General features: G+C 38.1%; 1 protein-coding gene across 5 annotated transcripts in view; it reads right to left on the bottom strand.

The window, feature by feature from the left end:
• The window catches only part of THRAP3 (thyroid hormone receptor associated protein 3), a 36845-nt gene that overhangs the window by 16516 nt on the left and 2162 nt on the right, over positions 1-18167 (bottom strand). For 2 of the 5 annotated variants that reach the window (XM_068917711.1, XM_068917713.1), the window contains exons 2-4: positions 14244-14309; positions 9106-9187; positions 564-725 (exon numbers count right to left, since the gene is read on the bottom strand). In XM_068917711.1, coding sequence (XP_068773812.1) covers positions 564-700 — 137 coding nt within the window. In that variant the 5' untranslated portion in view covers positions 701-725; positions 9106-9187; positions 14244-14309. Of the gene's footprint in view, positions 1-563; positions 726-9105; positions 9188-14243; positions 14310-14896; positions 15025-18167 lie in introns of those variants that run through there. The other 3 variants (XM_068917712.1, XM_068917714.1, XM_009683027.2) reach the window with 2 other exon arrangements.

Below are 18167 nucleotides of genomic sequence, written 5' to 3'. Positions count from 1 at the left end.
CAGCAGCAATTAAGACTGCAGAAGAACGGAGCGGGAATGCATCCTTTGACAGAGGCTTTTATCAATACCTTTTAGGAAAAGCAAAGTAAGAGGCCTTCTCTTAGGGCCTGGTTTAGAAAGGCTGTAACAACTTTACTGTGGACCATAATACTGTAAAAGTTAGCTGTACTAACAAAAACATTTTCTTGTTTAATTGTGCATCATTACTATTGTAGTTGCTACTATTAAAGTTAGAAAAAAATCCCACAGAGAAAAGTAAAATGACCCTTCATCAAAAAAAAAAAATGCTACAGAGACCAGGCTAAGGACTCAAATAACAGCTAAGTTTAAAAAAAATAAAAATAAAAACACTTAACAATACAGAGAAACAGACAATTTATTCTAGCTCATTAAAAACACTTCAAAAAGTATAGGTTGGCAGGAAACGCCCTAAGACACTATCTATTCTAGAATCTAAAAAAAGGCTTTTCATAGAAAAGCACTAAGTGACAAACCATCTGAACAGGACAGAGACTGGAAAAACAGACCGTTGCACCCTTTGACCTGGAGCCACATGCACTTACCTAAGCCTGCGTTTTCTTGATCGTGAGACAGAACGAGAACGGGAGCGAGATTTGGAGAAGGAACGCGAACGTGATCTTGATCCAGATCTCGAACGAGAAGAACGGGATCCAGATTTTGATTTGTTAGTTTTAGACATCTTTGCAAGCACCTGTCAGTTACACCTGAAGGAAACAGGGATATAATATCTTTCAGAAATGAAGTCATACAGTAGACTTGAGAGAACAGGCAGCATCTGGCAGTTTGGAACTACCAAGTGAAACGAAGCTTGATAAAACTGGAAATGGGAACGTTTGAAGTGGCCGCCTAATAACAGATAAACGGAACTGGGCTCAGAATAGAAAGCTTCCCCCCCCACCCCCCAATTTAAGAGGGAAATCTGCAAAGAAAACAAGGCTTTTAATGCAGAGTAATTACCAATTTGAGTGCTACATTTTAAAACATCAAGTTAACACAAAAAACGGGAATGGGGAGAGGCTATTTTGTTAGCTAGAGCAAAAGGACCTTGAACGAGATGAACTATTTAATTTCAACCACATCACTATCAAAACAACCAGTTGTCACTATTAGAGAACAATGAAAAAATAAAGGCGGCTTACCATCAAAAAAAAAAAAATCTTCTCTTTAAATTTTCAGAAGAAATCACAAACGAAAATGATAATCCAAGATACCTGAACATAACGCCATTTGTACAGATCTGTCTAGCTATGAACCTCCAGATTAAATCCTGGGCATACATGCTCTATTTGCTTGTGTAGTTTATGCAGTTGCTATGATCAATTACAAGAGTACATCATCCAGTGAGGAGTTCTGTTGCAGCCAAAATAATTCAGAAGTCCTTCCAAATATTCACCCAGTCATTCAAATACTAAAGACAGAAGAGATTAAGTCGTAGTATTAAGTGACTTGACATAACTGCAGTAATAAATGAATTACCTGTGCCATTTTCAGGAAAGTATCCAGCTAAAGGTTAAACAGCCCCTTTAAAAATATTTTAAACACACAGTCTGATCACATAGATTATAGATAGATAATTGAAACAACTATTACCATATAAGAACAAGTTTTATATCAGTGAGCATGATCTTCTAAAGGATTTTCACTATGTCTTGCCTCAAGGGAAAGGAAAACATTCAGAACAAAAAAAGTGGGGTTTCATAGTGTTTACATTTGAAGGTCCCAGCAAGTTTTGATGAAATTCAGACTGCTCTCTCTTTCAACTTGTCAGCATCCAAAAAAGTCAAACGCCTAATACACAGTTCTGAGGCTTCAGACAGGGTCCTTCACAAACTTTCCACTGCACATTAGAAACGACCTCCTTTTGCGACCTCCTTTCCATAAAGGGCTAGAAACAAACCTAGCATACCACAGCGACAGGTCAGAAGAGCTCTAGCGCCATTTCTGTCCCATAGTTACAGTGCTCCAAAACTATAGTAATAGTTGACCTATTTAATCACTGTATCCAGCCATAAACAAAATTCCTTACAACTTAAAATTTGATCATGCTGCAAAATGTGCTCCAGCTTTTGGTTCCCTGCTGGTTTCAGTATAGTTCTTCAGCACAGTTCTTCAGCTTAAATGGAAAGTGCTTTGGCCTCCGACTTAAGAGGGAGAAAGGGAGCTCTGTTCCCTCAGTCCTCAGATGGAGCTCCCCGTCTCCTTTCTATTACCGTTCCTAGAAACTCGAGGTTTCAGCAGTGGGCTGAAAAAGGGAACAAGTGCTATGCTAGTTTATGCTTGGATTCTTCAGTATTCTACATTAGCCTTCAGTTCCAAGGCTTGAACTTTGCAATTCCAGAGGTAGGTGATGAATCTGAGAACTGCTCTCATTAAACAATACATAAGTTTCATTCATAATATCAGAAGAAATTTAGCATTTAAGAGGCCACTGACTTCACCCTATCATCTGAATAACTTCTCTCTTCCTCCACATAAATTATAACAAGCACAAGACTAATAGATGACCATATCATTGTAACAGAAGGCAACTTTTGCATGAAAAATGAGCAATGATTTTGGACCAGTTTCAGCAGATGCATACCTCTTAGCATGTTACTTTTTAAGCAGACCAAAACCACATCTAGACTATTTAAAGCCACATTGATGGAAATGGGGGAAACTCCCGCGTTTCCCTTGACTTGGATTATACAACCATACAAGCGTAGAGTCATATCAGCTCATTAATCTGACTGAAAACTAACACCACAAAAAAATCACCCTTCATATTTCAGCCAGAATGACGCACCGAAACCGACCTCCTCACCACATAAAGCTCCTCACCATTACAGAGCCAACACAGAGGAAGAGACAAATTTGTGGCCGGACAGGAATACTACTTGCAGCAGCAGCACAGTTAGATCAGGTTAAGAAAATTATGAAGCAAAGGGATTAAGTTCTATGTGTATTTCATTCGGGGGGGGGGGGGGGGAGAAAAGAGAGAGAGAGAGAGAGAGAGAATAAAATCAGTCATATCCAATCTCATCCTGAAGTTGCTTACTCCTCCCCTGATGATTCAAGGCAAGAAACTGATCCAGCTGCCAAGCAAGTCAAAAGCCAAAAAAGCCATCTTTGCTAGTTTCAGAACAAGAGCACAGACTGGAGAGGAGCAACAGATTGGCTTTCCAGGAAGCATCAGGCACAGTTTGTATTTATATGACATACAGGCATAGTAACATTCTTTCATGAATCTTTACAGTTAAACTCCCTACCAAGAAATTCTTTACAAATTTCTACCAGGAATTACACTTTCTCCAGCCCCCTCCCCATTAGTAAAATATTACATAGATTTAATTGACATAGGCAGAGAGAAAAAGAGTCAGTTTAAGGGTAGATTCACAGCTCTACCTGTATCTATACATGCTCAATAGCAAAATTAAAGTTAATGAGAATTCCTTACCCTACTGATTCATCACTCAAAACGTATCTCTATGCAGTGTTTCTCATGTTGTGGAATTTCACATAGAATGCATAAAGCATGATGCCACAAATGGAGAAAATTCCAGATACACAGCTTCCAGATTAAAATTTAATATAGTTTTGACTCATCAGAAAATATTCCCAGTGTTACCAAACAAGAAAACTGAAGGGATCCTTATAATTCTGCGAAGCTTCATTTCGGAATTTGACAGATTTTTGATGCATACTTGATTGCGTTTGATCAGTTTCTCTACGTGACCTGTCAGTCTGCAATCTGAAGCAAGAAAACTACTCCTTTAGAACCAACCCTTAAACGAAGCTTTAGATTGCAATGCTCACGTTAGCAAAATGAAGGCTGTCAATAATACTGCAGAGAAATCTGACCTTACTTTAAATCAGTGCACTGAAAAGGCAACTCACTGCTATACTCTTTCCCCTCTTATTTAAGATTCCTGACTTATCTTCACCCTTTCAAAAGGGTCATTAGCAAGTCACTAAGTCTTCCTATAACACAAATCAATGGTTTTTTGCCTCCAACTTGCATTTTCCAAAACCTGCTCCAAAAATCATCCTCCACTAAGTTAGCCCAGCTCAAGGTAGAGGAGGCATGCCTAGAGAAGATTTTAAAATGTGTCTCGGCTTTTCTAGGATACATCTAAAGGCTATGCAGTGTAGCTAAACCAGAGTTAGAATTTAGGCCCTTCCGATCAAGCATACACTACCACTGCAACAGCGTTAATGAAACTGTATTACAGGATAAACACCACATGTGTTTTTAATTAAGAACTAGCTTTTTATTAGTGCCTATTTAGTTGTAACATGTAATGAGCCCTTCAGCTCAAAACATCAGATATCCTCTCTCAAATAAACTTACTTGAGCTCAAAATACATACAAGAACTACAGAAGACTTGGTAAAAAACTTAACTGCACAAGCTGATGCAACTTTTTAATATACACTTTCCATATGCAATACGCGTTCTTAAGACACAGTCTGAAATTAAATGGCTTCACTGAACTAAACTGACATCTACTCTGTTCATAAATCAGTAGCTAAGAAGCACTTAGTTGAAAAATAACTATACACATGCAGATACTAACTGAGCATTGATTGTTATCAAACTTCTTTTTGATTCTGTCACCTGTGTTGAAAGAAAAACTATATTGCTACAGGTCTATCCTTTTTACACTTACTGTTTAAAAACAGAGACATTTAGGTATATAAACACAACAGATCAAATACTTCTCTCTGCTGATGTATCCATTTTAAGCAAATTCCAATGGACTGATTTGCACTTCCAGTTGCTCCCGGACGCCAAATTACGTGCATCACTACTGAATACTCCAACTACTGTCAGGGCACTTTCAGGAAGAGCACAATGTCAGTTGCAGGAGCAATTGCTGGGAAAGTGGGTCATTCTTCATGAGATTTGATATTCTCCAGAGACAGGAAGTTAGTTCTTATTTTTAAGAAAAATCATGTTATATGCTCCAGTTCTTCCTTTTCACTATACTAAAGATACTATATCAAGACAACTTAAGTATTTTAATATAGCCCATACCAGAAAGCGTGGAAGAAAAAAAAGTTTCCTATTCTATTAGGAAAAACTAAATAGCACCAGGGGTGGGAAAAAAAAAAAAAACACAACAAGCAGAAGAAGAAATGTTCCTATGGATGGCCACTTTTCAGAGAAAGACTGTGTGGAAGGACATTTCACAAATATTTTCTTTTAATTTTTAACTAAATACATCTGTTGAAACATCAACATTTCCAAAATCCGTTAGCCAAAAGCAATCAGAAGTTTAGCACAGTAAAGCAAAAATATGGAAAAGAATCGTAAGAAGCAAATGGTAACGGGAACAATTGATCAGTAGGAAGATTCATAATAATCATAAAAGGAACGTGGATCTAAATCGCATCTCAGAACCACAGAACCACTCCCAACCAAATCCTGGGGAGCTTTGATATAACAAAGCCAAAAAAAAGCTACGTTCTGCAAGGAGATTACAAAAATAGCCAATAAAATTTGTAATTTCAGTATAGCTTTTTAATAAAAGTCAATCCTGCAGCTCAAGAACAAACCACAATTCAACATATTGCCATTTGTAAGTTATCTTTATGCATGCTAAAATCTACAGTGGTTAAAATATTTTAATAGACAAGTAGCATTACAGCTTATGGTTTTCACTATGGCTCTTCTCTGTTGGGTCTTTTTGAAATATTAAAGCATTTTCCAAGAACAAGAATAAGGTTAGAGCTGATCCGACAGAGCACAGTAAAAGTGGCTTATATCTCAAGTATCATAGTTACAGCTATGTTGCACTACACAAAGAGCTAACTACTGTTCAAAGGAAGAGTCTTAACAACATTATCTTCTGTTTACTGCACAATCCATTTTTGTTAGAGACATCTCCTAAATACCCACAGTAATCAGCAGTGTTTAGCAGTGCAGCTACTGAGACGTAGGGGAGAAACAACTACTCATCTCAACCTTGGGCTAGCTTGAGGACTCAACTCTTCTCAGAATACAGAGATGATATGTTCTGAAACATGATTTTAAGGTTGTACCTCTTTCATGACCAGGGTCAAAAAGTCCTGAGAAGGCCCCAGAACAGATCTTAGCAAACGTATTATTTGCTTCAAGTTGTTTAAGCATCTTCAGGATTTTACTGTGATCCAGAGCACTTACTAGCCAAACATTAGTTTGGTATGTGTGCCAAAAGCTCTCATGCCTTAGAAGTTATTTTTAATATTTGCCAATATTTTTAAGGTTGATTAATTCCTAACATGTGAGGTAACTCCTACTAGAATAGGAACCAAGTTTCTATGCTCTATCAGCACTCAAAAGGTTAAATAAACTAAATAGTGAAGTCATTTCAGTTCCCTTATGTTAACACTGCAGTTGTAAACTTATTTACAGCATCCTTCTAAAAATTAATGATTTACTTGCTGAGATAAAACATGCTCAGCTGATCAACCAAAAATACGTTCTGAAGGAATCTATTCGGCTAAAACTTCCTAAAGATTATTCTGATTTTAAAGAGATACCGCTAAATGAAACTGAAAGATGTAAGTGAGCAGCCAAAGTTGCTTTCACAGTTCCTTACTATTTCAATTTCTCCACTGAACACGATGCTGTGCCGCAAAGTACAGACAGGTACGCAGCCTCACACAGCTCACAGCAGGAAGCTGCTTTGTGAAGCATTACAAGGTAACGTGTCTGGTCCTGTGAGAGGGGACTTCAGTAGGAGCATTTACACCATGCTATGGAGACTCCTCACTAGCAGCTTGCCAGTCAGAGGTCAAGTCTCCTTCCTGCTTACAGCTACAAAATTGCCTTTTCATGACACTGACTCCACCTCTACCTTTAAAGGGGCATGATTATTCCCTGCCGCAAGACAGGTCTCATCTCCCAGCAGAAAAAAAGCAGAGATTGCATATATCTGGTGGATACGTGCTCCCGAAACCACTTCTAGGTGTTTCTTGAAACTGTTCTTTCCTGTCTGTCTCTTCTGAAGGCCTGGTTATAAGCTGTCCAGCAGATCTTCCCAAGTAGTACAGTCTAATGTCTAAAAATATCAGAACTGATCCTGAGCATGGGGAGTTTACATTTCTAGTAAAGTATTATTATACTGTTGGAAAACAGACGCTTCACAGCCTCTTCTTTGGCCTTAAAACTACACCACATAACATACGTCATAATTCAACAAGCACTACTTATATTCCAAATTAGTTTGCTAAATACATTCATACCACACAGATTTTAAAGTTAGTCGTGTTTTTTGCAAGTCAGATCTGAAATCACTGAAGTCAATCACCAAATGAAAACATTCAATATGAATATCAATATAAAAGCCGGGTTTCTAAGTATCTCGTCCAAACAGGACCTACACCATGAATTGCCGGCAACTCAGTTAATCTATCAAGTGAAGACAAAGGCCAAAGTCAACCCTTTGATGTTTAACAGTAACCTCTGTGGACACTTTTCTGTGTAGAGCCATTTTTACTTCCTTAAGAAACGGAACAAAAATTAACAGATGCCTCAGACTGCAGATATTACTGTTTGACTAGATACTACTTTAGCAACCAGGCCAGCGTATAAAGTTCCCATCGTGCCAATACAATGCCTTGAGGGGCTACGCAATAAACTGAATCAATGTCATGACACAAGTGACAAATATTTTTAGAAAAATATTTTTAAGCCACATCAATTCTCTGACCCTGTTCATAGTGTGGCTCTTAAATAAGTCTTACCAACAAATGAGGTGGTTTTGAGATAAAGTTCATGAAGAACCAGCAGCCTGGAAGGCTCACTGTCAAAGTCACTGTTTTCTAAAATCGGGGGATTGTTTCCAGGCTTAAGTTTTGCCTTCTCTATTTCTAAGTCCTCTCACTGCAATCCACCATACCGCTTAAAGTGGGGGATAAAAAAGGAAGAGAGAAAGCTCCTACTATGCCAATAAAATGGACTTTGTCCAGAAGACAGACTTTTGTCATGAAACAGGGTCAGGGAAGTTAATGTTTTACAAGTTAAATCTTCTGACAGAACTCAAAAAACAGCTTAAGTTTGCTCCACAGCAATGAAATTCTCTTTACACTGAAATTGCTACCAAAAAAATCCCCACTCTAGTTCAGACAGTACTCTTCACATTCAGTCTTCCCACTACCTTTCGAGCATACAAGTGAAGCATCTTATTCTCCTTTCTCACCAAGTAATACCCATCTCAATGCACAACCATGCTGCTTTCGTTACAACCGTGCTGCGCCAAGCCACTCAGTGTATCTGCTGATCTATTATTTTCAATTTAGAAGACAGTCAACACTTGATAGAAATAACATGCATACCTTTGACAAAAAAAAAAAAAAAACTTTTTGTAGATCTGGATTTTTTTCTTCTCCTTAACGGAAGTTTAACAAGCATGCATTTCCCATGTGATTGATTCTAACCAAATTTTCTTATGGAGTTTCCAATAATCAGTGATTTTTCCATTGTCAAGAGTTTACCACTGCTATACACTCCCATCAGCCACTAAGACTTCAGAATTATTAAATATTCAGAATATGCTATTCATTTAGTTAATGAGAACTTTTATTCTGCTTTTCTAATAGCCACTGTTTCAAATCAGTTTTTAGATATGAAGCTTTAGCAAAACAAAAAACGTTTCTAAATGGAAATCTTTAACAGTTTAGATCAGTGTGACAATTATCTGGCCAGTTAAGGTATATTTGGGGGGGCGGGGGGGGCAGGGAAGCACTCCTTCAAGCAAACACAAACAGGTTTTAAATCCAAAAAACATGTTAAAAAAGTAGGTACTTGTTCTTTGTGGTCATTCAAGATTATCTCCCCCAACTGTTCCATTTAACATTTGCATTTACCAGCTATTTGAAAAGACAAAAACTATAAGATTCCAAAATGTAATGCTGATTTTTTTTCTTCAAAATCTGCTTAAGTAACACATGACATGTAGACTTCTTTGTACAGCAATATGAACAATGAAAAAATAATTTAACTGACATAGTTTAATTTATGGTATACCCACATTAGAGGTAATGTAAGAAGGTATATTCCAAATCCCAAGAAAGTCAGTTTTACCACCTTTGCAGACTTAATTTTCTCTTGTGTGCCTACCTGCCTGAGCACAGATTCACACCTTGCACCCTTCAATAGTCAGCTATCTCAGCTTTGCCAATTATGAAATCAGGAAACAGACCTGAAATGAGAAGAAAATGCATTGAAAAATCTTTATATTTACATTCTTTTACTTATTACTATCAGTGATCAATAGGAGTCAATCCAGGGCCATGCCCAAAATGTTCATCACGTATCTTTGGCAACAAACGCGGTCTTCTGAAATGCTTAAATTCACTTCCCACTTCACCATGAATTACACTTCCATTTACTTTCATTAAGAACATTATTTCTAGAATGGTTATTCAAGCTTTCCAAATTCTAAGTCTGTTTCTCTCTTTCTTCTTCCACCTCTCTCTCCCTCCACATATACACACATCTCAACTCCCCTTATATCCACACTATTTTCTTTACATCTGGAACAGCAGTATAGAAGCAGTTTGTCTCAATCCATTTGTATGGACTGACCACAATCAGGACTAAAGTATTTTCCCATGCTGTTAAAGAGAATCCACAAGCCAAGAGGAACAATGGTTTTCCTGACAAATTCGTCCATCACCATATCACTGTCCTCAAAAGGTGCTACTAGTCCATTGTGAACTGTCAAAATGCTGACAGGGCAAGAATTCTACTTCAGTATCCTCCATCTCTAGAAGGCTGCAAGTTTTAAGAAAGAAAACAGTAGTAAACAGATCCTCAAAAGTGACTCCATATTATTAATCCCCTGATTTAACAGCAGTATACAGTCATAAAATGCATTAGTCTATAGCTATTCACCACTTGTTCTGTTTACTTCACTGAATAAAAGGTTTCAAAGGTTATTTGAAGATTGTATCTGCTATGGAATGGTAACTAAGACCTAGCTTCACCTAAGACTGTGGGAAGACTGTATTCTAGGGATTAACTTTTTCCTCAATCATGCTTAACAAACTTTGGAAGGGGAAAAAAAGACAAAACAAAAAAATACCTACCTTTTAAATATTTTTGACATTATCTTCTTATTTGATTAACAGCAAGAACTGTTAGCCTTTTTCCAGATATGGAAAGAAAGGCAGGGACGTGCTCAAAGCTTTCTACTGAAGCACAAATTGTAGTCCAGGAGTTTCATATTCCAGAACACTGTAAAGAACATTTCTATATGCCAAGACACGGGTCAAACAAAGAATATTTCTAGTTTTCCCAATGCTTTTTTCCTGGAATTTGTTTGCTATTTCCAGTTGGCCTATACTACCTTATTTACTGTCTTTTTCCATCCTCCATTCCTTTTCTGAAGTTTTTCAAGTAGTACTCATTATTATTTCAGACCATTTACAGATGTTAAAGCAAAACAGAACCTCCACCACAACCCTGTACAGACAAGCTATGTAACAAATCATTACAGCTGAAATCACTCAATCTCAAGCATGCCACTAAGGATTGCTACACCACCCATCACCACAGTCTGCCAGCTGGGAGAGAAAACACAGCAGATATGTCCCCACAAAAAGAGGCACTTCATTTGTCTTCCAATTTGTCTATAACACATTGAGCATAAACACTAAGAACATTCAGTAACAAGTGAAACAGCTTATGCACATACCTTAGAAATGTGCACATTCCTGCAAAACTTGCTATAATATTTTGTAAATAATATGTATTATATTGAAACTAAGTTGCAAACATTAAGTGATATTTTGTAAGGCCTTTGGTAGAAAGTTGTGTACAGAGGTAGTAGGTAAACAAAACTTTACTTTCTCCTTTCTGGCTAGCATTTATTGAAACAGTTATAGTTTATTTTGTAGTAAGACACAAAGCAAACAAGACAGCATCTCATTAGAGAAAACATTCCTGCTTGGGTTCCTTGCCACCAATTTAGCGTTCATTAACACAAACATTCAGTATGGGAAGAAACAGTTGAACTGTCACTTTATTTGCTCACAACAGCCTTTATCATCACCGAATAATTAATTCTCAACTCATCCTAAAGTCCAAAAATGTAACAATATTAGTCAATTCTAAAGAAAATCCTACAAAACATCTTACAAAACGTGTTTTGTCTATTAGACAACAGCAACTGTATAAAATAGAACAGTGACTAAGAACTATCAGCATATTTCAAATGCATTTCAGCATGGCTTTGTTTTCAACTTGACTTATGCCAAATTGCTATGAAGAATACAATACCTATAAGAACAAATTAGTTAAATAAGTCAAACACGAGCTACTGGGCTCATAAAAAAGACACGCAAAACTAAAAAACTTAATTCCCAATACTCTCTCTTACACCCAGACTCGATACACTTAATAAAAGCAGCCCAACTCTTGTGTCACTTTACAGCAATCTTTGTTTTCTACATGTGTATCTGGCAAAGAATGAGAACAGTTATTCTTTTCTTTTCTACCCTAAGTGCCCACACAAGATATTTTTCATACCTTGTATTAATTCCCTGAAAAGGATCTGTAGTCCAAGCAGCACTTGCCACTTGCACCTGTCGAGCCTGCTGTAGGGAGAGCAAAGAGGCAGCTTGTGCAAACACACAGCTGCAGGGCACCCTGAAACACATCTCCCCATCACCCCGAGCACGGTCAATGAGAGGACACATGACACTTGCTCTTCCCTTACGGTTCCCAGCCCAAATCTATGAAAGCTTCCCTGGACTTTAGAAAACCATTCCAGCAGCAGCAACAGGATTTAAGTCCTACTTCTGACAGAGGGACTTTTCCTGGTACTCCATTCCAACAGACTGAACTAACCACCACCATGCCCCCTCCTTTATGGAAATTACATAGGACCTGATCTTGTCATCGTTTTACCACTGAATCAGAACTACTCTTGTATTAGTGATCAAGAACCAAAGCTGAGCTTAAAAAAAAAAAAAAAAAAACAGTCTCCATCTCAACATAAGGAGACAGGTCTGTCAATTCTATTAAGAAGCACATCAAAGAAATGACCGTAGCAGTGTGACTATCTCCATTACGTTAGAAAGTGAAAATAATATTCCTGTACCAGGAAGCTTGGCAACTGTCAGTACTCTGAAATGAAGCCATCTAAAGTTGTTGTTCTAAAAGAGCAGTCCAAAAGCAGGACAGATTAAACCAGCTTTGTAAAACCAATTAACCAGCAAGCTTCACCCTGCAGCAGTACTAGATGTTGCTGTGAACTCACTCGGAGCGCAAAAAAATTTAAAAAAGGTGCCGCAATCTCCATGTTAGAGCACATCAGAAGTGCCAACCGTAATGTAACATACAGAAAGCACATGCAGAAACCAAAGTCTAATAATCTCACTACTTGCTTGATTCTTCATTTTCAAACTAAGCTGTGGTTGTGCACCAGAAAGTAAGAATGCCCTTGATATCAGCAGAACGGTTAACGGGAAGAAAAAAATAACCACCTGCACAGATCCCACTGTCACCCTAGTGGACTGCAAATTAAAACTAGTAATAGTCTACTCACAGTGCAGCCCTATTATTTTCAGTAGCTGTTGGAGATAAACTGAACCCTTGTCAAAACTGTTGGGGGGGGGGGTTCCATGAATCCTTGTTCCTGTAGTTTCAGACCCCCGAGAGAAGCAGGAAATGGTCCAAAAGAGATCCCCTTACTTTACATAAGAAAACTCTTCACCAGTCAGTGGACAAAAAGAATTCAGACTCATGCATAACTGAAGTTATTGTGCTACTCCCCATGCAGCAATGGAAGAATAAACTGTGACCTCCAGTGAAGTTTTCATCTCCCATAGGTCACTGAAGTCTGGAAACCAGCAGACTCCATACACTAGCATTTGTTTCATTAAAATTTAGACCACAAAGCATGTACAAAAACTTGGAAGTTATGCTTCCAAAGAAACAGCAAGTGATGTTAAAAATAATTGAATATTGGGCCCTTTGGGAAGTTTCCTGAAGCATACAGTACAGCCAAAATCGAATCTGTCCTGAAGGATTAAGATTCTTCATACATTTAACCTATGAAAACAAGGGTTCCAGTAACTTTCATGTATATTCTACAAAAAACAAAACCACTCACATGTTTAGTCCCACACTAGCATTTCAATTATCTGAACCTTAACTTTAATCCCATGAACTCGGGGTGGGGTGGGGGGGAAGTTTTCCATGACCTAGTATTACACTAACAAAGTTATTTTGAAAAAAAAAAAAAAAAAAATCAGAGTCATTTTAAGTATAAGCCATTAGAAAAGGCTGTTCCTACATTCTGCTTGGCTACAGAACCGAGGTGAATGCTCATGCATAAGAAGTCTATACATATAGAAGAGACATATTCCATTTTCCACCTCTCTGAAATAAAGCAACTGTTACTTCATTCCAGAAATTACACCACTGCCATAACTTAATTAAAACCATTTTGCAAATGGTACACCTCTGCAAGTGATCATTCTTGTTGCAAGTTTTTGTCATTAATTCTTTATTCCTACTGGAAGAAGTAGGAATAACTACACTAAATTTAGACTATGTGGCACACTGTTCCAGTCTTACTGTCTCTAGTTTGTGATTTTTTTTTTAAAGCATCAAAGCTTATGTTAGCAGTTTCAGCTGGAAATTAACACAGTTCAGCTAATGATAAGGGAGCTAAGGGGAACTGTAAATCATTGTCCCAGAGCTGTACTGACACATCAGGATTAATAATTCAATCTGAAGCAAGAAGAAGCTGCAGATCAAGGTAAGTCTTTAGGCTAGATTTCTGCTTAGTTGCCAGAATTTAAAGATAAAAAGGAAATGCATTCATATAGCAGTGCAACACATGTATAGAGTCAAATCCTTAAAAAAAATCCCCTCTATTGGTGTGATACCTCTAATAAGAATACAAATTGTGGAAACAGTGTTTAATTATTTTTATCCTTCTTATTAGAAGGACATGATATTACTACTCCAATGTACCAGTGATTTTAACATGACATTCTATCTTAAGTAACCAGAAACACTGAATTTCTATTTAAACTGTGCACTTAAGATTTTCCATATTTCTGCTCCTTGAGGAGCATGGGAAAAGAGAAAGTAACCATGTGCAGAAATGGTTCTTCCAGTCTTGCCTTTAAGTATATACTAGTGATTAGATATACCGCTTATTGACATTTTTGTAGAACGTACGGCTTGCAAGCTTTCCATGCTCATTTGAACAGATAGCTTTCAGAGCCGCATTTACATACCTTATGTAAGCCTCCCATCAATTATGTTTCTGAACACTGCTTTATCAGAAGTAGTTGAGCTCTCACCTAAATGAAAAAGGAAAAATCAAATTTCAACCAATCAAGATACTGACAAACACTTGCATTTTACAAGTGTAAGAAAGGATTCCGATCTAAGTCTTTCATCCCAATACTGTTTCCCAAATTCTCTTCCAGTAAAAAAGTGTCCTGAAAATATTTAATCTAATCAGAGTAACAGTTCATACACAGATCCCTGACTCAGGAAAATTACCTTATCCACAGCCCTATAGGTGCAATTATCTACAATAATTAAAAAAAAAAAAAAAGCACAGAAACACAGGGCCTGAAGTAATCAGGTACACAACCTTCTCAAGATATCAGATATACAACGCTCTGTTAAGGCATAAGCTAACATCATTAATACTGAAGCTAATTCTCTTGAGAGCAGGACTTCAGCTTCACTCCTCCCCCCGCACACCCCCACCCAAGTCATTGCCTTTTGTGCTTTCAAAGCAAGAGGAACCTATAAAAGTGAAATGCAAATCACAATGAGGAGGACATATGCTGGCTAATTCTGCAAACTACAGCACCCCCCACAGTTTTCTGGGACCCCTCCCCCCCCCCCCTTTTTTTTTTTTTTTTAAAAGAACTACCTTACACTGTAAATCCCAACAGGCTACAGAACAGCTGGATGAAACAGATTTGGAGATAAAGTTACGAATTTCCTTTCCTATCAAAGTAGCAGGTATGAGCAGGTCTTTGCAAAAAAGCTTCGTTCTCCTAAGAACACAAAAGGGAAAAAACATACTAAATATTTTCCTATATGGTTGGAAGAAAAGGGCACTGAGAGAAAACCGTTCCTTGGGTAGGAAAGCATGTGAACCAAATTACTGTTTTAAACATGAGAAGTGAGGAGACACTGCACTCAAATCTGTTTAATTACTGATCCCTTTGTCCTAACCTAAAGCACCTTAACCTCTGATTCTTCAGGTTCGGAGCTCCTCACAGCCATCGCTGCCCTCTCTGTACAGTGCTGCAAACGAGAAGAGGCATGTCCAGCTAGGATCTACATGAGAACGCAGTGCCAGGAAAAACTATGACCCTCCCCCCAGCCCACTAAAAAAAGCAACAAACTCTCACAGCCATCTGCAGGCACTATTACAGTGCAATTCTTCTAATCTTTCAGAAACGGTGAATGGGTTTAGAGGTGGAGGAAGACTGACCACCACTGGAGAAAAATAAAACTAATCTTGACACTGCACACTAGAATAATGTCCGTTTCCATAACAACACTATGAAATTAAGAGTTAAGTTTTAAATATCACATTGGTTTAATATTAAATAACAATAGCTTCTCATAAGTAATATTTTATCCGGACAACCACTCTAGCGCTATGTCATTCTCAAATATGGAGAACACTGACCCCAGAAATCATCATTTCTGCATCACGCAACACCATCCTGGTACAAAAATAACATTTTCATTAAACAGAAGGTCAGCACACTAAGTTATTTGCCATGCCATTCTGTATTCAATTCCACATTTGAGAACGTGTTGCTTTTCCTGAATCTGCCTATGTCTAAAGCAATGTAAAGACCAGCAAAACACTTTTAAAAAAGCAAGTTTTCCCTCCTCAGGGCCATTAGCATACTTGGCCCACAATGACCCAGCACTTCAGCATTCTTGCAATTAGACTGGATGTCATTTCTACGTGCCATTGTTTTCTATGGATATGACAGCTTCCGGTTACCATGGAGTGAAACAATGCAAACACAATTCTCAGCTGGCATGAAATGCAATCCCATGATTTTACTATTCATAGTTCTGACACGATAAAGCTAAATTAAGCAGGAACTCTTAACTTTCTCAAACCTAATAACAGTGATTACCTTCGTCATCTAGCCTCTGCTAGTGCTCTGTTTAACTGCAAAGAGGAGAAGAATATTTCCCTATGTGATAACAAATACACAGCCTTTACAAGTCCAGCTTGTTATCCAGAAACAAAATGGCACCTACATGTTCTCAGCTACCACTTCAGAGTGATTCCAGCCGTCACAGAACAGGTCAAGATGAGCTCCTCTGCTAAATATAACGTGATCTCCTCATTCAGGAGCCCATTATCAATTTCACAGACCAGTTTTCAAGATATGCTCAAGTTCAAGTAGTGAATCTTTGCTGAATGAGAATCTATCAACACAGGAAGCTAAAATAGGGGGCAGTTCAAAGCACAGGTAGGAAATATGCTAAGCACCAGGTATGCCAGCACAACTGTAACATCTACCACGAGCCGTTTATACAGCCGTGCCTGGATCATCTTCCACAAGCTCCTCAGGGAGCCAGAGCAGCTTCTGAAGTTAACGCCGTTACTCTCTCATTCAACGCCCATGGACTATGCCATATGGTTACACAAAAAGCAGGAATTTTGTTACACAGAGCAACTCCATACCATCATAATTCAGAATAAACCATAGGGCCCAAAGAACATATGTTATCGTACTGGCACACCAAGCTATTAAACACAGCTCAGTATATGTAAACTTTTCCAGATATGGAAAAAAGTTAAAGGGTTGTGTCACTGCTTAAACAATTAATGAGTTCTGACAAGCCAAACTGTCATTTTGCAAAGACAAGGCCAAGCGGGCTAAAAATCAAGTTCCTGGCAAAACTCCACTATTCTTTTAAGGAATGAATGCTACATCTACAAAGGGAACACTATGGCTTTTTAACTGGAAGTATCCTCAGGCTTAGGAGAAAAAATTTTTTTTGTAGCAAAGGTATCTAGATCAGACTCTGGTGGGAGCAGGTTAAAACAAAAAAAGTCTGCTGACTTGCATAGATTGGCACCTATTTAACATATCAGGGTTTCATATAGTCAGTGTTTTTGTTTTCTAACCGTGCTGAAAGGTATTCACTAGCTTTTCTGAAGTGTGCCAGTTTCAAACACAACTGGTAAACTCACAGAACCCAGACGTGGCTTAACTTGAATTACTGATTATTTTCTTAAGTAGAGTTTACAAAGCTTCTTGACTTAAATAAGCTGGAGAAACCAGCAGACAGCTGAACAGTATTGTCACAACACTAATAATAAAATGAACATTTAATTTAGAAATCTGCCTGACAAAACTTTGCTTTAGTCTAAATGGTGTGAGAAGAAGTTAACGTCACATACACACGACTGCCTTCTGAAATCTCAGCATACCTAAAATAGCAGCATACAGCTTATGAAGGCACTTATGGAAATCTCTTTCTGGTCAGTGCTTATTGTAGCACTAAAGAGCAGTACAGACTACTTTTTCACTGCTGCAGAGCTCCCAAAGGGACGTGGAATTAACAAGCAAAAAGCAGCAAGACTCCACAGCATAACTCAGCAGAAAGACAGGCACAACTTCTATAAACAAGGAACTACAAACAAAACATAGGCAGAGGATTCATCACAGCATGCACCTGCCACTGTCAACACACAGCCAGCTACGGACATACTATATAGTAGTTAGATTTACCACTGCTCTAATGCATCTAACAAACACAAGCACCTTAAAAGAGGATACAAGATAGACCATGATATCGATGCCTCCTTACATGGTCAGTTTTCTTTAGTGTACGCTGGAAGATACATACGTATAAGGTTTCACCTTCCCCTCCCCCCCATAGCTACAATTCCACCTTTAGAACAGCAGTTATCAACACCAATCTGCTCACGACAGCTTCTCAAACCTGCTGTTTTCAAAGGAAGCTTACAGCCAGGGCTGCTGAAAACGAGAGGCAAAAAGTCAATGCAAAAGGATGCAGAAATGCAGTCATTCAAGTTGACACGTGACAAGACCTCTTGCATCCTTGTAATGGATTGTATGCTGTGTCGTACTTTCCGCCTCACCACAGGCAGAAACCCAAACTTAAAGAGAAAGACGTAACACCACAGCTAT

Source organism: Struthio camelus, chromosome 23 (genome assembly GCF_040807025.1).
Source record: "Struthio camelus isolate bStrCam1 chromosome 23, bStrCam1.hap1, whole genome shotgun sequence".
Classification (NCBI taxonomy): Eukaryota; Metazoa; Chordata; class Aves; order Struthioniformes; family Struthionidae; genus Struthio; species Struthio camelus.
The sequence above is the reverse complement of the archived record's forward strand: the minus strand, read 5'-3'. Positions and strand labels throughout refer to the sequence as shown.